The 26790-nt window shown below is 37.0% G+C and overlaps 2 protein-coding genes across 4 annotated transcripts in view; one reads left to right on the top strand and one right to left on the bottom strand.

Moving 5' to 3' along the window:
- SYCP3 (synaptonemal complex protein 3) overlaps positions 1-3170 on the top strand; it is an 8886-nt gene extending 5716 nt beyond the window's left edge. Inside the window, exons 7-9 of one of the 2 annotated variants that reach the window (XM_037068040.1) lie at positions 845-943; positions 2882-2986; positions 3117-3170. In XM_037068040.1, coding sequence (XP_036923935.1) covers positions 845-943; positions 2882-2986; positions 3117-3170 — 258 coding nt within the window. Of the gene's footprint in view, positions 1-844; positions 944-2881; positions 3033-3116 lie in introns of those variants that run through there. The other variant, XM_037068039.1, reaches the window with a different exon arrangement.
- Positions 3104-26790, bottom strand: CHPT1 (choline phosphotransferase 1). 2 transcript variants are annotated; one of them, XM_037068037.1, is made up of 9 exons: positions 26371-26787; positions 16833-16980; positions 13119-13260; positions 12304-12388; positions 10003-10134; positions 7751-7909; positions 7182-7307; positions 6049-6159; positions 3104-3196 (listed from the first exon to the last, which is right to left on the bottom strand). In XM_037068037.1, exons 1-9 carry the CDS (start codon positions 26641-26643, stop codon positions 3152-3154), a joined length of 1221 nt encoding a protein of 406 aa, XP_036923932.1. In that variant the 5' UTR covers positions 26644-26787; the 3' UTR covers positions 3104-3151. The 2 variants fall into 2 exon arrangements, with proteins under 2 accessions (XP_036923932.1, XP_036923933.1); XM_037068038.1 differs by lacking the exon at positions 10003-10134 and having other exon boundaries at positions 26371-26790.

The following is a 26790-nucleotide window of genomic DNA, read 5'->3' as shown; positions in this document are numbered from 1 at the left end:
TGAAACCATCAAGGGAGTGATTGTAAATATAAAAGAGAAGTCTAAGAACTGGGCCTTTAGATCTCAATATTTAGAGTTAAAGACGAGAAGGAGTTGCCTAATAAAGAAAACCAGTCTAAGCAAAATGAAGCAAGCCGTTTAAGCAGAGAGGATTAACTTTTTCATATGCTGCTTATAGGCCAAATAAGGTAGATTTGGCAAGATGAGGGTCATTGGTGTTGATCAGAATGGTTCTATCAGTCTTGAACAGAGTGATTTTGGTGAAAAAGTAAGTGCAAAAACCCAGCTGAAATGAGTATAAGAATGGGAAAGAAATGGGGTAGTAGCCTGAGTAGAAAAGGAATAGTGCTTTTTTTTTTTTTTTGGTCTTTTAAAAGAATGCACAAAGAGCAGCATGTTTGTATGCTGATAGATTAGAGTTCACATATAGTAAGTTTATTTAAAGCCATTCAGAGTAGTATGTTATTATTCTTACTAGATAGAGCTTATAGTTATTGTTAATGACAAAATCTAGGGTATTAATATGTAAAGGAATGGCTGAAGTAGGGTGGCAGCTAAAAATCATTGGTGAAAGACCAGCATTATCAGAAGGATCATCTCTGTTGATATTGAAAGCACTAAGAATTAGGACATGTTTTGAGTATTGTTAAGATTTCCTAGTTAATGACTGGTAGGATTATATATTGTTGTATATCTATGGTGAGCACAGATTATTTAAATTTTATTCTAATAGTTGTTAAAATTTTAAAGGTATTGATTTTAAAATTACCTTTAAACTTTTTTGTGCTAAATTTAAAATTATACTCAAATTGATATCACATAAGTTTTTCTTTTACATTTGTAGAATTTGTTTCGACAGCAACAGAAGGTTTTTCAACAATCTAGAGTTGTTCAGAGCCAGAGACTGAACGCAATTAAACAGTTATATGAGCAGTTCGTAAAGGTCAGTTGTATTTGGTAATAACATTCTTACAAAACAATTTATGTTGGAAGTAGAAGATAATTTTTTTCTAAGTTTATGGAAAAATATTTTGCTTATGCATTTAAAATTTTCAACTACTTTCCATTTTTTTAAATATTTTATTTATTTATCTTTAGAGGGGAAGGGAAGGAGAGAGAGAAAATATCAATGTATGGTTGCCTCTCGTGAGTCCCCTGCTGGGAACTGGCCTGCAACCCAGGCATGTGCCCTGACTGGGAATCAAACCGCGATTCTCTGGTTTGCAGGCCCGTGCTCAATCCACTGAACTACACCAGCCAGGGCTACTTTCCATTTTGGATTCACTGTTTATTTAAGTACTATACTCTACTTTAACATTCTAATGTTTTTGTCTCAATAATTTAAAATAGGAAATGGTAAACTGGGAATTTTACCTAAAAATGTACATATTATGCACAAAATTTGTATTTAATATTAGCACTAGTATTCTCTATTAAACTGAAAGTAGAAAATTCATAAATCATTTCTAGATAGACTTTTACTTGTCTTTGTATCCACAGCGTTTGTTCAGTAGAAAGTACCCAATTGATATTTCTTTTAATTTCAAATGTTATATATGTACTTTGTGGCATATTTGCTTTTAGAATTATTAATAATTTATGTGAAGACAAGTTGTGTTAAAAAAGTATTTCCAATCACCTTGCTGTAACACTCTCTGAAAACCATTTGTTGATTGGTGTGGAGGCTTGATAAAGTACTAGAAGAGATTTCCTCTAAATGTCAGCACTAAAAATAACAGGATAGGAATTTTAGTATATTTGACTCTTCTATTCCCTTATTCGTTCCACATCCAGTTATTAGAAGGTCCTGTAATTTTTACCTCTGCAATGGTTTTCTTTTACATTTTTTTCATTCTTTGCTTATACTATTAAAACGATTTCTCTGTTCTATGATCCATTCTGCATAATTCTGCCATATTATTTTCCTAAGACATTATCTCATCCCTCTTGAAAAACTATCAGTAGTTTCTCATTCTAAATTCCTAAGTAGTCAAGATTTCTTCCCACCTATAATGTAAACCCTCTTTTTATGCTTCATTTACTACATTTGACCATTATACCCACACCTCCACATAATTGCTTTCTCTGACTTACTGTATACTTCCATGATTTTGTTTATGCTCTTACCCTAGGAAACTTTTTGCTTTATCTATTGATCTTATTCCTTTTCCAACTAATTTAGAATTAATCATCGTTTTCTACTACATAGCCACAGCAAGTTGTGTTTCTATGTCTATTATAAAATTTTGTGTCATTTTCATTCATGTTTGTTGTCACTGGAATAAGGGAAGGATCACATATTATTATTTTTAAATTTATCCACAGCACTTAACATAGTACTTTTTATCCAGTAGGCATTAGGAATATTATTTATTGGATGAACAGTAAATTATTATGATTTTTTCTCATATATTGAAGAAAGGTTTACTATAGGTCATTTAATACCTGAGGAATTCTCATCACATTTGACTATTAGTCATAATAAGTGGGTTACAACTTGATATTTAGAAGGATTTTTAGAAATTTTCAAAATTACGGTATTTATTAATTTGGGACTTCCAGTCTTTTTCTTTTTACTATGTTAGATACTGAAATCTTAACAGTTCATTAACCCATTGTTTCAAGCAAAGTACACTACTGTTATACCTCCTGTAGTAATATTTAATTCATGTCTAACATTTTAAAATTATTTAATAGGTATTTTGATGTATTATTTAGAATATTTGGAATAAAGAATATTTGGAATAATAGTATACAAATTAGAATATTTGTATACTATTTGAATTTTAAAATATTCCTACTTTTGAAAATTAATTGTACAAGTTTAGAATTTGAGATGAAAACTGATGGTTTATAACTGAACAAGTCTTTTGTGTTTTAGAGCATGGATGACTTGGAGAAGAATCAGGATATTCTCCTTACTGGTGCACAAAATGAACTTAAAAAAGAAATGGCTTTGTTGCAAAAACAAATTATGATGGACACTGTAAGTTATGATAGTAAACACTGAAAAAGTAAGGATTATAACGTAAGCACTGAAACATTTTATTTGTTGAAATATGTATAACACTTATCTAAAAATTAAACAAATGTTTAATATCTCCTTTCATGAACAGCAGCAGCAGGAGATGGCAAATGTTCGAAAGTCTCTTCAATCCATGTTATTCTGATGACTCTTTGAAGGAAGAATTTGAACCTAAGTAATATGATACAATTATAACATTAGCAAAGAGGCATATAAGTCTTAGAGTGCTTTAAAAATTCTAGTTCAAATATTACATTGTGTTAATCATTAGCTTAAGGGCAAGCCTCCTCTTCCTCTTAACCTTCCAAATAAAATCTAACAGTTTTGTGAGTAGCAGCAACCCCTAAACTGTACGTGCCAAGCTTTCTGCCTTTTAATAGTAATAGTGAATTTTTCTCTGTAACACTTGTCAATTAACTTAGCAATAAAGATTATTTACTTTCAAGTTTTGGCTTCAGTGTATCTGTATCAGTCCCAAAAGGTAGAAAGCACAAATATAGGAGGTTATATGAATGGCTGTCCCTTAAGAAAAACATAAAACCTATTTTTATACATATATCTTTTTATATATGGTCATTAAGTTACACAGCTAATTCTAATGATTGAATTTCAAAAGAAAATCTGACATAGGAAATTTATTAAAAAACAAGTTAGTGTTGTGGAATAAAACTGCTAAACACCATTAAGATAACTAAAAAAGATATAATAGCCATTCTAAAATACAGATATGCACACTGGCTGGGTAGCTGGGTTGGTTAGAGCATCATCCAGATACACCAAGATTGATCTCCAGTCAGGGCACAAGAAGTAACCAATGAATACATAAATAAGTGGAACAACAAATCAATGTCTCTCTCATCTGTCTCCCTCCCTATCTAACTAGAGGGGGCTGAAAGGGTAAAAAGGGGAAGAGTTGTCAAGGAACATGTATAAAAGACACACAGACAAAGCCAGACAAAGGGGGTAGGCTAGAGGGTGAGAAGTGGAGATGGGTTGGTGGGGGACTTGGGGGGAGAAATGAAGACAACTGTTCTTCAACAACAATAAAAAATAAAATCAATAAAAAATTCTTCAAAAATCAATTTTTAAAATGTCATTTCCACAGACATCAAGAGGCCATATAATTGAGCTAGTCTGAAATTAAATAGCACATGCTTGTGGTAATGATTTAAAAGCATATCATTAACATACCTAATTACTTATGAATTAAGTACTTCACATCTGTCTTCAAAGATACATTACCTACAGTGTTTTTTTTTTCAGTTTCAATTTAGAGTAGTAGAACTATCTATTATTAGATTTTAGATTCTTTTTGATTTTACATTCATTTCCAGATTTGAATAGTTAATTCTTATGCCTTGTCTTTTAAAATGTATATTTGAAAAACATAAAACGTGAAACACTTGATTTAATAATGAAAGAATTATTTCAGCGTTTTAAATAAGTTAAACTTACAGTTTTTTCTCAAATTGCTTTCATTGAAGCACTCAAAACAAAAAAGGTGCCCCCCTCAAAAAAATGCCCATTAGGAGTGATTCTTCTCCTGTTTTTCCATGTTTTCAATTCTAGGTTTTTTCCCATAACCCATTCTTAATCTTAGTTTTGAGGTTTTCAAAGTTTTTAAAACAAGCCCATACTGATTCTCCTTTTCTGTGATAACTCACACAGGAAGAAATTAGTCCTTCACCATTAACAAACACCTGACATTAGGGGGACAGTTTACTTCCTAAATTTTTGCATTTTGTAAAGGAGTTTCCTTTTAAAGCAAAGTATACGTTGGAATATATTTCTAAGAAGGTCCTTATTTGAGTTTACCAATTTTAAAATGGTCAAAATAAGTACCCTGGAGTGTTTTGTGTCCTTAATTCACATAAATATTTTTCCTTTTAAGGAATATCAACTTCCACTTTTTTCATTGTCTTTTTCTTGCTTAAGATATAGTTAACATTCATTACTCCTTTTTTAAAAAATTATTTCATCATATGGTCTATAGAACTGCTGGATAAAATTAAAAATAAGGTAAAAGGGGAGTCTGAAAATTGGTATCACCAAAGAGCTTTGTGATAGTTCTGTTATTCATAATGAACACTTGTAAGAGTGGAAGGTAAGAATCATTACATAATGTACTCAGTAGTTAAATAACTGATACTCATTTTATCTCCTTTTTACCTCCAATGTATAGTTGTAACTTTGGCTGATACTATAAAGAGATATTTTTGCCATGTTTTATAAATTACTAACTTTCCTATGTCAGTTGTGCTTTAAGTGCTGCTTTTTTTCATAAAAGGGGATGTTTAATGGCCACCTTTTTGTGACAGTGAAATTTTAATTCAGAATATCAAGAAACAAGTTACTCTCACTGTAAAGATTCATTTGTTTTTCTGAACTAGTAGACAAATTGCTTTTATTTAACACAAATTATAGAAAGTTATAGTAGCCATTTTCAATTTTGATTGATAATATTAAGCAAGTATTTCCTTTAGTACAATAGCAGTTAACATTACCTCTTTTGAAAATGGCTAATAAAAATCATATGTCATCATTCAACTTTAACTAGAATATTACAATCCATGCACTTAAATAGTGTTATAAACTCATCGCCTTTTTGCAATAAAAGCATCATCTTCAATATGGCTAAAAATTCTTTAAGTCTTGAATTTTTATGTAGTTTGGCAATGAAAATCCTGAGTGTCTATAAGAATTTCTAAGACAGACTGCTATTTAGAATTACTGTAGTGTACATTCTTATCCCCAGAAAACTTAAATTTCTTTCTTTGGTTTGGTGTCTAACTTATAGATGATATTACTCTGATAATATCTGTAGTTAAAAATGTTGATACACAATGGGGACTTCACAGCTAAGACATACATAATGGAACCTATAGGAGTTAATGGTTTATATTCAAATATAACCTTATTTGATAGTATACTAGCCACCTGCAAAAGGGGACTTCCTTCACTCCTAGGTTCCCCTAACTGCTTCTCCTCTTTTCCTTGGGCTATTAGTCAATATGCTTGTGAACCTGTTCAGGTGCTTGATGACATGAAGTCTTGAAGATATTTAGATGAAGGTGTCTTGAAATTTGCAGGCACAAAGCACTAAAGTATATCATCATATCAAATGAAGAAATGACCTTTAGAAGCAAAAAGAAAATGTAAAATGGATTATGGTCTATCTTTTCTGAAGCAACATCTATCCCTCCTGCCTTCCACCACTACCTGCATCTCAAACATTAACTGAAAATTCTTCATTGAAAATTTTATACTTTAGAGTACTTTTATATAGTGTATTTTGCCATGCATAATGCACACTTTTTTGCCCAAAATTTTTAGGGAAAAATAAGGATGCTCATTATACATGAGTATGATGATTACCTACCATGGAGTATAATAATGCATTATACATGGCAAAATACTGTATTTCTCATTTGGACCTCATATAGTGCTCTGCAACATGCAGGGCATTTCATAGTTACAGAATCTGAGCAGAGCAGTGAAAGCCTAGACTAAAATACAAAAGCTGGAGAGTAACTGAAAAGTCTTGACTCCACATTCTTTCAATTCTTTGCTGTGCAACAAAGCAACCAATTTCTACTAGAAGGGACTACCAGATATGAGAAAATCATTCCATCATATACATTTCTTACTCCTTTGAGATTAGTTGTAAGAAAGCAAAGGCCTAAGGAAGTGAAGTAGATGTCCCTTGTGTGGATCCCTCAAAGTTCTGCAGGACCAAAAGAAAAAAAATGCCTGGAAAAGATAACAGTTGATGGGGGGTGTACACAAAATTTTGTTGTATAAAAAACTGAGGAAAGCACACTATTTAAAAACTTTCCCAGAGACCAGGGGTAAATGCTTCCTTTTAGAAAAAGAAGCCTCTTGGCTCCGCTGCTGGAGTTGGAATGAGGAGAAAATCTCCCTACCATTTACTTGGAAAACTCACAGTTGTATTTTTAAGGACTTAGGTTGGTGGAAGCCAGATACGTAGACTATTTCTGTACTCAATAAAAAAGCGATTTACAGCTTAAAAGAAGTAGTTTTACAGAAACATTTACTGTATAGACTAACGGTGAGACTACCTGATATTTCACTGAAATGACTCAAGCATAGTGTTATCTGACATCTGTTAAAAAAATCTTAGTAGAAAAGAACTTACCATTGCTATCCATAGAACAACATATTCGTCTACAAAATTATTGAAGTACTGGTCTAAAAATAAAAGACCTGGGCCAAAAAAGACAGTGTCTTGAAGATATAGTTCACTTTTAGTCATGTGGGCTATCTACAAAAAAATAAAATAATTTCACTATTAAATTTTCAACATTTTAGCTTTTAATTTCAGAACAGAACTGACTATAACTATTAAGACAAATAAGGATAAAGAGCATTTAATCTCATACTTGATATGAAATACTGAATCTAAAACTTCCAAAATTCATGACTGAATGATGGGATAGCTTATTAAAGTTTCCAATATTTTAATTTATTAATATCAGAAAGTTGTATTAGTTAATTATAGTTAAATAATTAACTTACTACATAGTAAAGAATCTCCCTGAACATAACATTAACTCATCATAAATTTTACTTGGAGAACAAATAGGTAACTACATATTGTGATGGTAACACCACAAAAAAACTACCCATTGCATGAAATAATTTCCAGCTCTGTGTTTGAGGACCATGTAAGTTATTTATACTGTGAATCATTAAATAATTCCTTACCACCAATTTTTGTGATACTTTAGCAAAGACACATCCAAACATTAGGGTATAAAGACAAGGATGCTTTTCAAACACATTAGTTGCTGACTTTTTATAGATCATTACTGCCAGTATAATAATTATTCCTATGTGAAGTCCAGGTGACAAGACGCTGGTACCCTAATGGATAAAGCAGAAAATCAACATCACATTTTAAAATTATATTTATTACATTCCATTTTCTGAGCATCTATTTTGTTTTAGGAACTAGGGAGCTGAAAAACAGTATGATGTAGTATAGGACCTAAAGGAGTATATGGGCCTTAGCAGTGTTTTTCAAATTCTCACAGTACTCCAGAGTTAGAGATACAGTGTTATAGATGTTTGATTCCATTTTATATACATCACATTTTAAGCTAATAAACACTGAAAAAGTATAGTTTATTCTATACCAAGGTTTACTGTGCTAAAGGCCATCATCACCTGGACTACAAAATTAACATGTTTTTGTCCAGATATATCTGTCTTAGTCTGTCTCAATATCAACAACATCTCCATTTTTTGGTATTTAGACTGCAAATGCATTTTATATAACACTCTAAAATCCAACCCATTGCATTTTTATCTATGTGAATAAGGAGTATCTCAGCACTGCTTATCTTGAACAAAATATTGAAATAAATTTGATATTAAGACTTACTAAATCAATAATCATCAATTTAAATGTGTTCATTAAAATAGACTTAAGTTTACATGTTATAAATAACTTACTATAAAATTACAGTAATACTATAAAATATAAAATAAAACATAGTGAAAACAAAAAATTCAACTAGTAAGATAGTGCTTTTATCTCTATTACGGTTTTATAGATTTTATGCAAGAAAATATGCTAAAAAAGAAAAACATCAGTTTAAGAGTTTGAAGTCAATCACCTCTTAGCTGTAGCATCAGATTTCTTTTCTTCCTTCAAACAATTCATCAATTATTTCTTAGTAAAATATTCTCTAAAGTGGACACTGATCTTACTAAATAACATTTTCTTTAGTGGAACTTGTATTCCAGCTACAGCTCTATTTTACTATCCATGGTCAAGCATCTAGTATACCTAATTGCTTTATGCACAGTAATGTACTGAGGTCGACAGACAAAACACCTCAAAAAACAAATTAATCTTTCCAAATATATCAGAACTCATTTATCTAAACAAGTTTTAAACTTTGCTTTTGGATGATGTATATAAAATGTATTCATAAATATTGATAATTTATGAATTATGTGGATTCCTTTGAAATTGTCTTGTGAGTCAATTTGTATATCATTTAAGAGGATGATACTTAATTTTTAACTGAAAATGCTGTATTTCATATTTATTACTCCTCTTATTTATTAGACCTAGCTCCAAATGACTGACTCTTTTTCAAAATCAAATCCACCTTTAAAAGACAGAAAATTTTAACTATATTTAGCACCAAAGAAATCAAAGAGAATGAGCCATAGCTTAAAGCATTAAGAAGCATTAGAAGATTGTCTTCTAAAAAAACATTCCACAAATGTTTTGATAGAAGATGGCATCCCTGGAATAAGTATTTATACCCCTAAGTTCACCTACCTGGGAGATGACAGTGTTTTTTAAAAAACATAGGCTTGTGTTATATTGTTTAAAAACTTGGCAGGAATTTTAACTCCCACGTAAAGTATTAAAGAGGTTTTAAGAAACAAATATGAATAAATACAAAAATATTAGAGCATGAGCAAAGTGTAAAGAACAAAGCACAAGGTCTATCCACTCAATTTAAGAATTAAAGTTAAAAAATTTACCTTTTAAAATAGAATGGTTTTAAAAAATATATTTCAATAAAATTCACTTTGCTAGTGATACATATCTGATATGTAAAACCATGACCTTGGTAGCCTTCTACCCATTCAATCAGCAACTCATTCTCTATCTTTTCCTCTTATTAGTGTAAGACACAAAATATAAGAAAACAGGTGGCAACTCTTAATTACATACAGTAATGAAACAGTGGACGAATAAATGAAATGCCAGAAAAGTCTATGCAGAGAGGCTATAAAAAGGGGAAAGATGCTTTATCATCAGTCTAAACTGTTTTTAAAATGCTTTTGTGTTAAATGCCTACAAAGAATCTTTAAAAATATTTAGTTCTCTTCCCCACTCTTGAACTTCTGTGTACTTTTAGTATCTCTGTAGCTGGTGATAAGTAAATGTAGCATGAAATTAATACTAAATGATGATGAAATTAATCTCTTACTGCTATAGTGGATCCATTCTTGCCAACTCCACCATGGAGGATAACATGGAAATAATTTGAACAGGAAAATATTGCTCCACCTACAACTCCAAGAACTGGAAAGATCTTCAATTTTATTTCTAGAATGGGTATCTTTAGAGGTAGAGGAAAGAAATAAATCATTAAGAAGCTAGAATTTCTTTTCCTATTAAATATTAAAGAAACATTATGATATGACCCTGTACAATAAGTTATCATTTTTCTTATAGTCAAACCTTAACTTCTGGAATGTACACTGAAGTAGTAACTTTTCTCTTAATGGTTTTACTCATCAAGTGAAAAATGAATCCACCAAATTCAGCTAAGTCTAATTGCATAATTATGATGAGACATTTAACCTCATAAAGTTTCCTTGACTTAAAGGAATGAAAAAGGACAGTTCTCTTGGATTTAAGATTTCTGAAAAGCAGCATCACAGGGAAGTCAGACACCATGATCTACATCATGAATGTGACAAATAATCATGATGTGCATGCATGTAAAAATGTTGTATACTTAATATCCAAATGAAACCTCTAGCAGTGTTATTTATTTACCTTTTGGTCAGTTGCTGTTCAAAAAATCTCCAAAGGCAGCAAAGGATTTAAAAAACAGTAACAATGAATTGTCAAAAGCTGTAGGTTATTGTATTTTGAAAACAGACTTTGAAATATTCTACTAAAATTTGTGGAAATTACATAATATATACCCTTTTTCAGATTGGCTTTTTCCACTAAGTAATATACATTTAAAGTTCCTCCGTGTCTTTTCATAGATTGATAGCTTTTTTTTAACATTAACTAATATTCCATTGTCTGAATATAACACAGTTTATCCATTCACCTACTGAGGGACATGTTAGTTGCTTCCAAGAACTGGCAATTATGAATAACTGTGTTCAAGTTTTTATATGGGTATAAGTTTTCCACTTATTTGTATAAATACCAAGGGATCTGATGATAAGAGTATGTTTAGTTTTGTATCTTGTACTATTTTCAATGGAGGTATAATACAGCTTAGTGATTAAAAACAGAGAGTCTGGATCAGTCTACTTAATTCCTAGCTCTAGTACTCATTAGTTGTGCGTTCTTAGATAAATTAATTAATCATTCTAAAGTTTATTGATAAAACAGAAGAGTGATAGTATCTATCTTACAGGAGTGTTCTGAGGATTAGATGAACAATGGCAGTAAAATGTTTAGGATCATAATAAGAGTTGAATAAATGATAGTTGTTGGCTGGCGATATTATTCTTATTCTTCCTAACTCTATGGGCATGAGGTTGTAAGTCAGCCAGTGCTGTGGACTTAGGATGTAGAGACAAAATAATTTGTTTCTTCATAGTTTCTTCCTAGACAAAGCATGAATTTATGACAGTAGCTTCCTGAGAATCATCTTTAATCAAAATACTGAGGTCATAAATGAAGCAGAAAATAAAAACACTCTTTAAAATGGGAAACCTCACCTCATAATATATTATAAATGCAAATTAGCAACATTCCTTTCCTAATACTGAGGGACCAGTTTCAAATGTAAAATATTTTATTGAATTTACTTTTCTAAATATCTATTTTTATGAGATAAATTTTGACCTGGAAAAGGTGTTTCAACTAGTGTGTTTAATTTTGTGTATCAGGGAAATGGGGTTGTTTTCTATATGGTAATATATTCATGCACAGGGGAAAATGCCATTAGGTATATAGGATAAAAAAGCTATAAAACAAAGGGAAAGGGTTAAAAAATAGAATGAACATTAAATATAATGCTAAGGATTTCTGAAGAAAATTAACAATGCAGTTTTCTGTTATGAAATGTTAAAAGGACTTATATAAGAAAAAGAAGATGATCAAAACTATGAAAAGTAAAATGACAAAAAAACTCACAACTACCAACAACTGCACCTAAAAAGAAAGCAAAAGCAAACTAAGCAAACAACTACAACAGTAACAGAATCACAGAAATGAAGATCACGTGGAGGGTTATCAGCAGAAAGGGGGGAGAGGGGAGGGGAGAATGGGGAAAAAGATACAGGTAATAAGAAGCACAAATGGTAGATAGAAAATAGACAGGGAAAGGTCAAAAATAGTACAGGAAATGGAGAAGCCAAAGAATGTATATGTATAATCCATGGACATATGAACTAAGTGGTGGCAGGGGGGGTGCTGGTAGGAGAAGGGGTTGCAGGGAGGAGGGGAAAAAATGGGACAACTGTAACAGAATAATCAATAAAGTAGACTTAAAAAAGAATAAAAAGTACTTAAGTATAAATTTAAACAGTTTTACCGTATAGTCCCACATTGTTGCTCCTCCAAATGTAGACAACACAAAGACGATCATTAAAGCTACCTGAATTTCAGTTACATCAACTCTAAAGAGGAAGGACAAAGAATTGAAAATATGTTTACAAATAAAATTTCTGAATGTAAAGGTTAATTAACAATATATCAAATGTCAAGGATGTAAAAATCTCTATAGGCTTAGTTTATTTTTACCTTTAGTTCCAACACTAAATTATCAGCTGACTACACTGTTAAGTAAGAAAAACCTGTATGTGCTCACATATAGGTAAACATTAGTGTGTGTACATATTACTAAGTGTTTAGCTCTCACATTTACAAGATGCTCTTACATTATCTCACCAATTGTCTACCACAGCCAGAGTTTCACGATTACCTGTTGTTGGTGACTGCTGTAAGCAGGTCCCCCTTTTTGGACACATGAAGTTTTGACCAAAAGGACGTTTAGATTCCATATCTCATTATTTTGCTATAAGTCAAATGTTTACTTAAGTACTGCATATCATTTCTCTATATATTCAGGTCCCTTATGTTTCTCTATCTTCTATTTAATATAAGTTTGGGTAAGTTGGAGAAGGGGAGAAAAAATAAAGTTATTATTTATAACATGCAGATTACCTAAAAGACTTAAATTAAGGCATAACATTTATGGGTGCTGCAATTAACTAAAGGATAATTTCAATTCTTGATTGAAGTTTTGTTACCATTATTATATATATATATATATATATATGAACTATAACAGATTGTGAAAATAAATTCAGTTATATTTTTCAATGTTAAACTAAAATACATACTTACTTTCCAAATCTCAACACACCCGAAACATAAGTCTGCCAATGAGCACAATAAAATAAGAACATCCCAATAAAAGAGCAGAAAAACAACCAGTCAGGATGAGTTCCTAAGCGAACAGCAATTGAAGCTCCAACTGCCATAAATACTGAAAGAAACAAGGTTTAAAAACCATTAAGAATTAGAAATAATTAATGAAAAAATTGCCATGTACTATTCAGCAATACAAGTTTTAAGACTCTTGGCATTATAAGGTATACTAAGCAAAATAAATTCTTGAATATACTTTAAAAATACATGTGTAAAATTGCTCCCAGGATATATACACCTATTCAAAAAAACTGATCACTCTAACAGCTCAGTTCATTTAATGTTAAAGCCATTTTAAAAAACAGGGGAACTTCCACCATTGTCCCTCTTTGACCCCGCCCCCACATACAACGTCACAACCCAGCGACTTAGTTGCCCTGCTCTAGTGAACACTTTAGGGCTCCAATCCTGCTATGGAACAGGCACGAACAGCCCAAAAGATGGCACAAGAAGAACTCAAAGTCCCAGAGCCAATAACTCTAAGCGACCGAGAAATTGCCAGCCTCTCAGAAGCACAATTCAAGACACTATTTATCAGGATGCTCACAGAACTGGTAGATTATAGTCACAAATTAGAGGAACATATGAAGGCTAAACTAATTGAAATGAAGGGAGATGTCCAGGAAACCAATAGTGATGGAAAGGAAACTGGGACTCAAATCAGTGGAATGGACCAGAAGGAAGAACAAAACATCCGACCAGAAAGGAATGAAGAAATGAGAATTCAAAAAAATGAGGAGAGGCTTAGGAACCTCCAGGACATCTTTAAACGTTCCAACATCCGGATTATAGGGGTACCAGAAGGAGGGAAGAAACAGCCACGAGTGGAAAACGTATTTGAACAAATAATAAAGGAGAACTTCCCCAGTCTGGCAAAGGAAATAGACTTCCAGGAAATCCAGGCAGCTCAGAGAGTGCCAAAGAAGTTGGACCCAAGAAGGAACACACCAAGGCACATCATCATTACATTAGCCAAGACCAAAATGAAGGAGAGAATCCTAGAAGCAGCAAGGGATAAGGGGACAGTCACCTACAAAGGAGTACCCATCAGACTGTCAGCGGATTTCTCAAAAGAGACCTTACAGGCAAGAAGGGGCTGGAAAGAAGTATTCCAAGTCATGAAATCCAAAGACCTACAGCCAAGATTGCTTTATCCAGCAAAACTTTCATTTAGAATGGAAGGACAGATAAAGTGCTTCTCAGATAAGGTCAAGTTCAAGGAGTTCATCATCACCAAGCCCTTATTATATGAAATGCTAAAGGGACTTATATAAGAAAAAGAAGATGAAAAATATGAACAGTGAAAGGACAGCAAACACACAGTTATTAACAACCACACCTAAAACAAAAGCAAACCAAGAGGACAGCTAGATCAGGAGTGGAACCATAGAAATGAAGAACACATGGAGGGTTAGAAACAGGGGGGTGGGAGGAGGAGAAGGGGGGAGAAGGCACAGAAAATAGCATAGATGGTAGGTAGAAAATAGATAGGGGGAGGGCGAGAATAGTGGGGGAAATACAGAATCTAATGAAACTGAGACACGTGGTTATAAACTAAGGGGGGGGAGAATGGTGGGGGAGGGAGTGTGGGGGTGGAGGGGAATGAAGAGGGGGGAATAGAACAACTGTAATGGTATAATCAATAAAATATATTTTTAAAAAATTTTTAAAGAAAAAAAAAAAAACAGGGGACTTCCAGTCAAGATGGCAGCACAAGCAGATGTGGCTCTCCTCTTCACACAACCACATCAAAATTACGACTAACATATGGAACAACTATCACTTAGAACCACCAGAAATCAAGATGAATAAAAGTCTGACAGCATGGAATTACAAAAAATCCCACACTTATCCAGACTTGTAGGAGGGGTGCACACGTGGAACGTGCTGGTTCCACACCCGCATGTGGTAGATAAAAATTCAGGAAGGATATCTTGGGATCGAGGAGTCCCAGCCCAACGCCAGGACCCAAAGCCCAGGGTTCCAGCACTAGGATGATAGGTCCCCACAACTTCTGCCTACAAAAAGTTAGTGGGGACTGAGTTGCTGGAGGAAACAGTGGGAGCCCCAAGGAGTTCTTCCTAAAGAACCCACACAGGGACTTACTCTGACTCACTCCCTCTGAGTTCCAGCACTGGGGTAACAGCTTGAAAGGCACCAGTGGCATACTGGGAGAACCTGAAGTGTCTAGCATCAGGGTAAGCAGAGACCATTGTCCCTTTTCTAAACCCTCCCCTCACAGAGTCACAAAGCCAAAGAGGCAGCAAGCTGGTGCCATATCTGAGACTCCCTCACCCTAATACCACCTTGAAGATCCCCAGAGACTCCACCCCACCCAATTTATGGGCCCACCCAAGATGCTTTTCCATGTAAATGACTGGCCCTGGCTCATACTGAACAATTTCCTCTCAAACAACAGCTGGCCTCAGTGAGCCCCAGGCCCAGCACTAGAAGCCACCAGATTAGAGTCACAGTTTGGCTTCACCTGGGAATCTCCAAGCCCAGCACAAGCAGCAGCCATCTCAGATTGCTTTACAGCTTTGGCAGGGTGACTGCAGGAAAAATGAAGGTGGGGGCTGATCTTGGCCTGCACCACCAAGGAAACCCCAGGGCCAGTCCACCCAGTGGACAGCTACCACCACCCTGTCCTTGCATAGCTGGCCATCCACCAGGGTGCTGGGGGTGGTGGAGGTTGGTGGTCAGTTGTCACAGCTAATCCTTGCAGCTGACTGGCCTGGGTAAATCCCTCCCATTGATCTATCGATAGCAACCAAGGCTCAACTACAAGAGGAAGATGCACTCGGCCTACATGAAGGGTGTACCCTGAATATCCAGCTTGGGGGATAGGAGAGGCTCTGCCATTGGACCCTACAGGACACCTACATTAGGCCACACTACCAAGACACAGAGTCAAAGAAGCTCTATCTAATACACAGAAACAAACACAGGGAGGTTGTCAAAATGAGAAGACAGAGAACACAGCCCATATTAAAGAACAGATCAAAACTGTAGAAAAAGAGCTAAATGAAATGGAGATAAGCAATCTATCAGATGCAGAGTTCAAAACACTAGTTATAAGGATGCCCAAGGAACTTAGTGGGGACCTCAGCAACATAAAAAAGATCCATTCAGAAACAAAGGACACATTAATTGAAACAAAGAACAACTTTCAGAGAAACAACAGTGGAGTGAATGAAGCTGAGAATCAAATCAATTATTTGGAACATAAGGAAGAAAAACAACAACCAATCAGAACAAGAAAAAAAAATCCAAAAAAATGAGGGTAGTACAAGCAGCCTCTGGAACAACTTCAAGAGGTCTAACATTTGCATCACACGGTTGCCAGAGTGGGGAGGGTATGGGGAGAATGGGTGAAGAGGTTGAAGGGACTAAGAAATACAAACATGTAGTTACAGAATAGCCATGGGGATGTAAAGCACAGTATAGGAAATGGAACAGCCAAAGAACTGATACGCATGACCCATGGACATGAACAATGGTGTGGGGATTGCCTGAGAGAGTAGGAAGTACTGGGTGGAGGGAGGCAAAGGGGAAAAAACCAGGACAACTGTAATAGCATAATCAATAAAATTTAATTTTAAAAAAACCCCACAACTATAGTCAATTTACCTGTGGAAAGAGAGTCACACCCATGGTCAAAAAGTTCTCCCAAAGGGGAACAAGAATTTGTTCTTCTGGCTTGTTTCCCATCGATAGCATCCAGTGACTGGTAGACAAAGAGTCCAAGTGCACACAATAGGTATGTCCAGTATGGTGCCTAAAAGTACATGGAAATAATAAAGCCTGTTATATTAAGTGATAATAAGTGAAATACGCTACCTAAGCCAACGGACACATTTTCTCGTGTTCATACTTTATATCTCCTCTGTGTGTTACAAGGAAGATTCATAATTTTCCTTCTATAGATTAAAATTCAACTGAGAAATCAAATAAATTGCTCTAATTTATCTGGGTAAAGGGTCTCAGAAGTCCATATTGTGAGAAGCACAAAGTTAAATGACCGAACCAGGATTAGGACCTAATTTTGGTTCTTAGTCCACAGCTCTTTTAATATAACAACACTCTTGACATATGGCACTAGATTTGGAATTATTCATAAGTCTTTGCTCTTAAAAACAAAGACAAATTACATAGCCCTGCTTCCATTCTTGATGGAGAGTATCAGGGGACTAGATTTACTCTCCCATGTTATAAAACCTGGAAAGCAATAATACAAAATAAAACAACAGTTTTCAGACATTGCAGGCAAGGCAGGACTATGATTCCTGCAGAAAGGAAACAAATGAGGTGAGCCTTCTGACTCCAGCTTATTTTCTAGAGTCAGTTTCTAGGCCATAGTACAGGAATGGGCGACCCCAACATAACACAGTGGTGTTGCTGTGTTGAGGAGAAAGTAGCACAGCTCCGGAAGGTCTAGACAGTTAGAATATGCGGAGAAGAACATGGGAAAGAGGAAGGAGCTCAGAGAGAGGGTCCCAAGTTGTAGAGATCTAGCAGGGTACTTTTGGCTGAATACTAACCTGTGCCTGAATGAGACAAAAGTACTAACCAATGCCAAGGAAAGAACCACTGGAAAGCACACAGCCTCACAATTCTTGAAGCCCACACAAGGTGGGAATCACTCATGTTCCCACTGTGCACAGTAGAAAGACCCCGTAACACCTAGGGCACTGGGTAGAGTTCTCAGAAGTATATTGCCTTAGTAGTGGGGATAAATTAGCACTAGACTAAAGCTTTTCTGAACAATCCAAACAGACTTAAAATCTAGCCTCAAAAGGATCTGACAGATTCCAGGTACTTTACCTGTAGCCAATACAAAGTACAACTTAAAGGAATAATAACAATTTAAAACCTATAAAGTACTCTCCAAAATAAAATTTGCAATGTTTGGCATCCAATAAAAAATTACTAGTCATTAAAACAATCAGGAGAATATGATCTAAAACTAGGAGTAAAATCAATCAATACAAGCAGACCCAGGAATGACAGAAATAATGTATTAACAGATGAGGACATTAAATATTATTATAAATATGCTTCATATGTTCAAAAAGGTAGAAAACATGAAAGACGTGAAACCTCTAGAAACGAAAAATATAATATTTGAAATGTAAAGTATACTGGAAAAATTCATAGCATTTTAGAGCTCAGTGAACTTTCACACTACTAATGGAAACTATTTAAAATTATACACAGAAAGAAAAAAGACTAAGAATAATTGAACTGGGCATAGACAATCAAATATACATAATTGGAAAAATTATGTGCATAAAAATTATGTACATATTTATGTACATAATTTATGTACAAATGTACATAAATTATGTACATATTTATGTACATAAAATATACATAATTGGATTCTCAGAAGGAGAGTAGAGAGAGAGTTGAACATGAAGAACAGAAGAAAAATAATGGCTGAGAAATTTCCAAATGTGCTGAAATCTATAAACTCATATGTCCAAGAAACTCAATAAATCCCAAGCAGAACACTTTTTAAAAACCCACCAGGGCACATCACAAATTACTGAAAACCAGTAGTTTACAACTACTTCCCTAGGCTACCAGAGGAGTTACATTAGAGTCTAAATAGGTAAAGAGAGGAAGGGGTAACTTAAACAGGGACAAGAGAGACGACATCGATGTATAAGCCAAGGCAGAGGCCTGAAAGAGAAAGGTTTACTCATGAGTCAGAGAGAGAAGACCCAGAGGTAACTCGGAGAGATACAATTGGAATGGTAATAACATTTCTTGCACAACAAAGGGCATTATAAAACGTGTTATTTTACAAAATATCAAGGCAATCCATAGAGACAGGGCCATTACCATGTTCTTTTTATTAAAGATAAAAGTGAAACTTAGGGAATGGTGATAAAGTCACATTAAACCAAGCAGCCGGATGGGCCCAGGAATCAACCCAGGGCTTTTCGCCTGCCCCACAATACGGTACGAGATCTACTGTGCTGCTGGCCGTACAGCCTGGAGCCTCTCACCTGGACTGGGCACTGACCACCTACTCCTCCACATGTGCTGAGAGGCACTTTCCTGCTCACACAAGATGATGTCAAGTGCAGTGAGCCATAAGAAATGGATGCAACCTAGAAAGGCGACCAATAACCAACCACCAAGAGAAGAGATAAGGAATGGATTCTTCTCTGGAGCCTCCAGAGGGAATGAAGCCTTGCTGACACTATCATTTCTGACATCTGGCTTCCAGAACTGGGAAAGAATAAACTGCTGTTGTTTTTGGAAACGAAACAAAACAGAAAGGACCACTTGATCCGCCTGTACCCAGTTCATTCCTGTAATGTCCCTGCTAAGGCCTTACAGCTTAACTTCACCCTTCTTTTCTCTGTGGTCATTACTTCCATTCTCCCCTGGAAGTTATTAAATCGTTTGCAAATTTTCAAATTCTTTTCTACCCTGTCATCTCTGCAAAAATGGCCTCCAGTTGGAGATCTACTTGGTTAGGCCCAGCAGGACCCTTCCTCGAGGGGTCTCCTTCAAAGGGTGGCTTAGGTCTCCTTCATAATTACCAGTGTGGCTTAGTTCGTTGGGTGTTGGCCACAAAGTAAAAGGTCGCTTGTTCCATTAGGGCACATGCCTCAAGGTTGCAGGTTCCATCCCAGGTTGGAGCAGTGCATGGGAGAGGCAAGCAACTGATGTTTCGCTCTCTCTCTTTCTCCCTCCCTTCCCCTCTTTCTAAAATAAATACACTTTTTTAAGATTTAAAAAATTTTTAAGGGTGTAATTACAGAAGGAATACCCAGGAGGCAGCCGGGTGGACAGAGACACCCCAACTCAATTCCAGTTTTTGTGTGAACTTATTTTCAAAACTTGGTTCTCCACACATTGATCGTATGGAGAAGGTTCTGTGACTGATCAAACGTGTCAAAAATGGTTTTTAAGGTTTCGTGCTGGAGATTTCTCTCTGGATGACACTCCACGGTCGGGCAGACCAGTTGAAGTTGAGAGCAATCAAATAGAGACATTAACTGAGAACAATCAATGTTACACCCCGTGGGAGACAGCCAACATACTCAAAATATCTAAATCAATGAAGTTACTGGTGAAAATGAAAAATATGTCCTTTATTTTACAGAAAAAACCATACAGACTTTTTGGCCAACCAATATATTTTGGAAAGATTTAATATGGCTATTAAAAAGTTTAGAATAAATCTGAGTCTTAAAAAAAAAAGACTAGGCTTAAAGTTGATGAAAGAAAATAGTAAAAAAATAATAATATAGGTAATACACAAAAGCAACAGTCTTCCCAAATTAAAACTTAGGAAATACTGAAACTATACAGTGCCCATTTATATAAATTTTTATATTTAAAAAAGACCTCTTGAGACATAATCTTGGGTATGATTTGACACATAAGCAAAAGATATTATATAAGGAGTAACTACTGGGCCAGCTGGTAAGGGGACATTTCAATGATGCAAACATCAACTGACTACTCTCTCTCCGTAAAAAGAGAAACTGCATTTATAACAGGTAGAAAGAAAGGAAATTGTTAAGACAGACCTTGCATATGTTGAAAAAAAAATGTCATGTTGGTGTGGTGTCAGAAGGAGGACTTTGTACTTAGTGGAGTCATTCTAGTGACTTTTTTTAAGAGAAAATTCACAGAGCTCCTGAAGACTGTGAATCTGACACCGGCGTGACCCACACTGTGCGCCTGTGATGCAGTTCAGACGTTCGCTCACCTGTGCAGGATGGTGAGCCCCGTTGTTTACAGAGGGGGGCTCCCATGGGACGCCTGCAGGGCTCCGGGGGCCTTGGGGTCAGGAAGGGTAAGGCTGTTCCCCTGCCATTCCGGAAGGGCCCTGGGGACTGCAGGGCTCCAACACAGACCTTTGGCCTCAGCTCTGGTTAGGGACCAGCATTTGAGAAGAGCACTCCCATTTTCAGGAAATGAGGCAGGTTACAAGGTTGGGGAAGAAAACCTGCCCACAAAGGCAGTTTAACCACTTCCGGGCTATGGGGCTTTCTGAGGACATTAGAAGTCTGTACTTTGAAAGGCAGGCTTCTTTCTTGTTATATTTTGAGTGAATAGTCCTTTTTAAAAAACAAACATACAAACACCCTTTCTAGTATTCACTAGAGTTCTGTTGAAAATATCAGGCTCTGTTGTGCTAAGAGGAACAGGAAGGAAGGAAGGAAGGAAAAGGAGCATGAAGAGAACTCCCCAGGCCAGATTGATCACCAGTGTCAGCTGTTCTGGGTGCGCTCACATCTGTTTTTTAACATCACAAACCTCACGTGGCCAGAGCCTTATGCTCAGGTCAAATATACCAGGAGTGGAATTTAAAGCTCTTTCTCTACACTACAATGCCATGTTTTATCCAAACCTGAACCAGACTTCGAAAGGAAAAAAAGTTTAGTCCTTGGGAATCATGTATAGAAAAGCCACAGGGATCAAAGGGAAAAACCCCATCGCAAAGCTACTTCCACATGGCCTGCAGAAGCTCCTTCTACAGGAGGCTGGGCCTAGGGTACTGCACGCTGGCTGCAGAATTTAAGGAGGCATTCACATCCTCAGGGTCGTGCACCTGCCTGCTTAAATTCTGAGGCCCGAGTGCCTACTTACCTCACTTAAGTCCCTGCCCTGCTGGTAGAACCTGCACCTCATAAAAGTTTGGAGTTCATATTTTGTTTTAGAGAGGCTGACCCTTTATAAGGGTCTTGCCTTAGTAACTGATGCTTGTTAAGTTATTGAGGTGGTTAAGAAAAAACAGAGAAAGGTAGGTGATAAAAAACAAAATGTACGAGATTTCAAAGACATTAAACCTGTAAAAAAATTGAGTAGGAATCTATAGCTTATTGCTTTTTCTTATTATTCTCCCAAGAAGTAACTATAGGGCACAGGCAACTATAACCTGAATTATTAAGACAGGGAATAAAGTATTTCTTAAGGTCTTTCTGAGTTGCTCAGATATACTTGGCTTTTTGCTTCAACTTTCTGTCATAAACAAAAGAAATTATTCAGTGACCTTTGACCTAGCTCTGTACTAGGCACCTGTATGCTATAAACACACCCTTAATGGAGATATGACATGGATTTATTACACAGACCAAAAAGACAGAGTAAAAAGAGTTACTCAAATAAACTTAGAAAAATGGAGCCACAGTTCATACCAGTCAAAAACAGGTGTATGACAATTTTGTGGTAGATGACATGCTACTAGGCTGGAGCTTAAAGAACTAGATTCCAGACTCAAATCACTGAGTTTTGTCATATGCAAATGTAGGAATTAAAGTCAATAAGCCCTAAGGTCCTTCACACCGTAGGAGTCTGTGATTCTGCTTGAGGATCAGGCAGCTAAGGAATAGAGGCCAAGGGCAGGACAGCATTGAAACAGGAAGGTTTCATCAAGGAGTGGAGGAGGCAATTCAGTTCTTGTTTTCTCTATTCACCCCAACTCTTGCTTACTCTTGTTGAAATTACCCAGGTCAAAGAATGGATAAGTATTTAATCTAAAACCCACTAAAACTGGGTCAGGGTGGAACATCATGATCTCCCGAATACATTTTGTCATTTCATTCATGAGTCAATAATTCACCAAATACTTGCTAAGCCTCTGCTTTATATAAAGTACTGCTCTGCAGAGAATGTCCAAATGAGCAAGAGCTGCCTTAAGTTAAAATCTGGCAGGTGGCCTTGATCAGCAGAGACACACATAACCGAAATGGAGAAGTTGCACAGGTAAACTACAAAGTCCCAAAGTAAAAGCATGGCTTTCTGGTTTGAAATTCTGGTCCCGGTCTCCATTTAAAGCCGTATACTATGGAAGAGGTTACTTCTTCTTCAGTTTCCTCATCTATGAAATGGGGATATTAATAGTACCCTTTCATAAAGTCCTTGAGAGGATTAAATGAGATAATAGACAAAAAATGCAACTTAAAATAATGCCAGCTTCAGAGTCAATACTCGGTAAGCCTTAGTTATTATTGTTATTGTTGGAGTTTAGAGCATTAAGTGGTTGACTATGGAGAAGGAAGAAATATGTCATCAGGAGGTAGTGTTAGAACCACACATTGAATGAAGAAAAAGGTGGTCCCATTCAGTAGGTTGAGTGCAGGCCTGCAAACCAAAGGGTCACTGGTTCGATTCCCAGTCCAGGGTACATGCCTGGATTGCTGGCCACATCCCCAGAAGGGGGCAGGTAAGAGGCAACTACACATTGATGTTTCTCTCCCTCTCTGTCTCCTTCTTTTCCCCTCTCTCTAAAAATAAACAAATAATATATTTAAAGAAAAGACAGAAATGGGACAAGAGAAAGGAGAAAAGAAAGCAGCAAGGAAAGAAATCCTAAGCAGTTCTATTTGACTGGAGTGGAAAGTTCCTTAACAAAAATGTGATGTGAAATGCAATTCAGAGCACTGTTGTAGAATCTCAATATAAATCATTTCTTCACTTTTTTCTATTAATTTCCCACCATCCTCAATCACGTCCTATAAATTAACACAGTAGTTTAAAAATAGATCAAATATTATTATTATAGATATGTAGTTTGCATTATATACACGTAATCCTCTGTGGGTAGGATTATATCCTATATAAGTAGACAAGCCCAACCCCAAAACTTGATGTATTTTTTCGGGTCCTTTATGGATGCAATCTGTCAAGTCTGAAAAAGCATGAGGAATTCTTAAGTCTAAGAATCAAAAAACAAGTTCTAAGCCAGGTTAAAGTCTCTTAACCCTCTGGAATTCAATTTCCTCTTAATGAAAATATATAGTACTACTGTTACCTCAAGATGAATGGATAGAAAAAAATACTATATAATGGTGGAAAGACTATTCTAGGAAGCAAGACAATTACCAGCCTTCTTGAGTGGATGTAAGACACAAATGCAACAGTGGATATGAAAGCACTTTACATACCTGATAAGTACTGTATAAGATACAAGGTATTTTCCTACATGTTATACAGAAAAAGGCAGGAACTCCAGACAAGAAGGTGGTAGTATATGTAAAAAAATACACACTTTGGTGTCAGACCGACTTAGATCTGAATCTTGTCTGGTCCTGTCATTTACCAGGCCTGTGACCTGAAAGCAACACAACATGTTCCTTTCATGCTGTTGCTGGAATTATTAAACAATGTGAATCCTGTAATGGTGTATCTCTCACTGCTTCAGCCACTTAGAGGCATGTGCAGGATCTAATGACATATATTTTAGAAATACTTCTTGGTTTCACCTTACTATTTTAACCGTTACTCCCCCTCCCCATTTTTGGCTCATTCTGATTGTTTTTTGAAACATGTCCCCCTTTTCAAAATGAGGCTGAACCTAAAAATTAATCATAAGTTGACCTCTTCCTTTGCAACCCACCCCACTACATCCCTAAACAGAATCTCTTGCACTTGTTTATATGCTCTGCTCTTCGTCAGTGCTCAACAAATGGTTCTTACGTTAATAATAAATTAATAATACTGAAAAGTTCACGATCTAACTGGCAAATATCAAAAACATCCAAATACTGTTAGCCGAATCTAGACGCGAGAAAAACTAAATTTTGTCATTTATTTTCAGGACATTTTTAGTAACAGTAACATTTTTAATTTGCTGAGCACGTTATAACTTTTTACACTGATCTGCACGTGATCAGTCACGTGGTCCTCACTGCAGCCCTGTGAAATGGGTTTGGCAGGTTAGGTTTTCTATCTTCCACCTGGGAAAACAGACCGGCCATCCTCCCTGCGGGGCAGCGCCATGAGCACCTGAGTCTTCCAGTTCCAATCCAGCGCGCGTTCTAGCCAAAACCAAAGCAACTTATATGGCAATGAGTAACAACAGCAATGTCTGCCGAGAAATCATCTATAATAAACATAGCCATTGGCTAGCAAGATCTGTTTAAAATTAGGCTACGTTAAAAAATAAAATAAAATAAAATTAGGCTACGTTATGTTATTAGTTATTTATTATTTTTTAAATTGGATTGCATCAACTCTACATTTTTTAAAAGATTTTCTTTATTTATCTTTAGAGGGGAAGAGAGGGAGAGAAGTATCAATGTGTGGTTGCCTTTCGTGCATCCCCTGCTGGGAACTGGCCTGCAACCCAGGCATGTGCCCTGACTGGGAATCGATAGGCTCCATTATTTTAAAAAGGGGCTGCATGATATATGGAGGACATGAAATATTTCCACTGGAGTCTTGTTATCCAACCTCAAATCGCATTAGTTCCCCAAAGGACCTACACTCAAATATGAGTATAAAGGGAGTTCACTGTTTGGAGGGCAAAGATCAGAAAGCTATGCCACAGAATGTGCAATGTAACATTTATCCTTGCACTCGAAAAAGCTATAGATACAAGGAGACCCCTCTGCCTCCAAAACCCTCCACATTCAGCTCAAGGAGTGCTTCTGGTGAACAGTTGTCCAAAGCCCACTTATTTACTCTTCTTACTTGGGACATAGGTCAAAGACTCATTGCTAATAAAATCTGTTGGCTTTTATGATCCTGAGTCGTGATGATGACGATTATCACCTTCCTAATACCTTAGTTTCTGTTTCATGAAATAAAAAAAGGAAGTTGTTACCTCTTAAAAGAATAAACTTCTCTTTGATCAGTGGTAAGTGCTACCGGTAATGTCAGGATCACTAGCACAACCTTGGGAAGCAGACGATTGAGTGTCCAAAGGGCATCTGAGGCTTGCCTAACTTGACCACAAGCCCTGCTGTCAGCCAGGACCATGACAGGGGTGTTCAGTCCCCAGTATGTGTAAAGTAACCCTCCGCTTATCCATCCTGAAACTTGGCTTCTGATGAGACGGAGGCCAGGCAACAGGCCCCCAGCTTGCAATGACCTTGACAGCCCCTCTGCAGCTCTGGGCGACGGGGAAGGATGGCTCAGCGCGGACACGGGACTGGGGTAGCTGTGTGACAGCCTAGCCTCCTGGCGACCCGGGTTTGGCTCCGGCGGACGCGGCGCGGGGGTAGAGGCGGTGTCCGCCCCTCCCCTGCCCCAGGAGGTCAGCCACGCGGGGGCCTCCCCACTTCCCCGGAGCCTCCAGCTGAGGGGCCGCGCAGCAGCTGGGGTGGTGCCCGGTGGGGGACGCGGGACTCCTGCGGACAGCAGTTGGAGTCCTTCCGCCACCGAGGCGGAGGCGGGGGCCGGGGGCGCGCCCTACCTCCTCCGTGGCCGTGGGGCAATAGGAGATGAGCACGAGTGTAGTGAGCAGGTTGACGGCCAGGCCCAGGAGGGTGATGGAGTTGGGGGCGACCCAGAGCGGGATCCACTGGAGCAGCCAGGTCCAGTAGAGCTGCAGCGGAGGCTCGAGCACCGAGACGCCCACGGCGCTGTAGTGATGTTCCTCCAGGCGCCGCAGCTGCGCCAGGCTCAGCGGCTCCGCCAGCGCCTTCAGCCAGCGCGGCGCCGGCTTTGCCCCGGCGCCCGCCGCCATGGCCGCCTGCGGGCCCTGGGCTGCGAGCGAGCGCAGCCTGCGCCGGGCGCCTGGCGGGGAGAGGCGGAGGGAGGGGCTCGCGGGCCGGGGCTGCGCCGAGGCCGCCGCTGGGTGGAACCCGTCCGGCCCGCCGAGGTCGAAGTCAGG

This window comes from Sturnira hondurensis, unplaced genomic scaffold (assembly GCF_014824575.4).
Source record: "Sturnira hondurensis isolate 20B ecotype Veracruz unplaced genomic scaffold, ASM1482457v3 Scaffold0017436, whole genome shotgun sequence".
Lineage (NCBI taxonomy): Eukaryota > Metazoa > Chordata > Mammalia > Chiroptera > Phyllostomidae > Sturnira > Sturnira hondurensis.
Note: the sequence above shows the minus strand (reverse complement) of the source record. Positions and strands in the feature narration are given on the sequence as shown.

Excerpts from the sequence above, each read along its gene's own strand:
- CHPT1 (XM_037068037.1), bottom strand. The coding sequence starts at position 26,643 with ATGGCGGCGGGCGCCGGGGCAAAGCCGGCGCCGCGCTGGCTGAAGGCG. Across the intron at positions 13,261-16,832 it reads GTGTGACTCTCTTTCCACAG|TATTTATGGCAGTTGGAGCT; the intron begins GTAAATTGACTA and ends TGTTTCTTTCAG. Across the intron at positions 7,910-10,002 it reads AGAATGGATCCACTATAGCA|GGTACCAGCGTCTTGTCACC; the intron begins GTAAGAGATTAA and ends TTTATCCATTAG.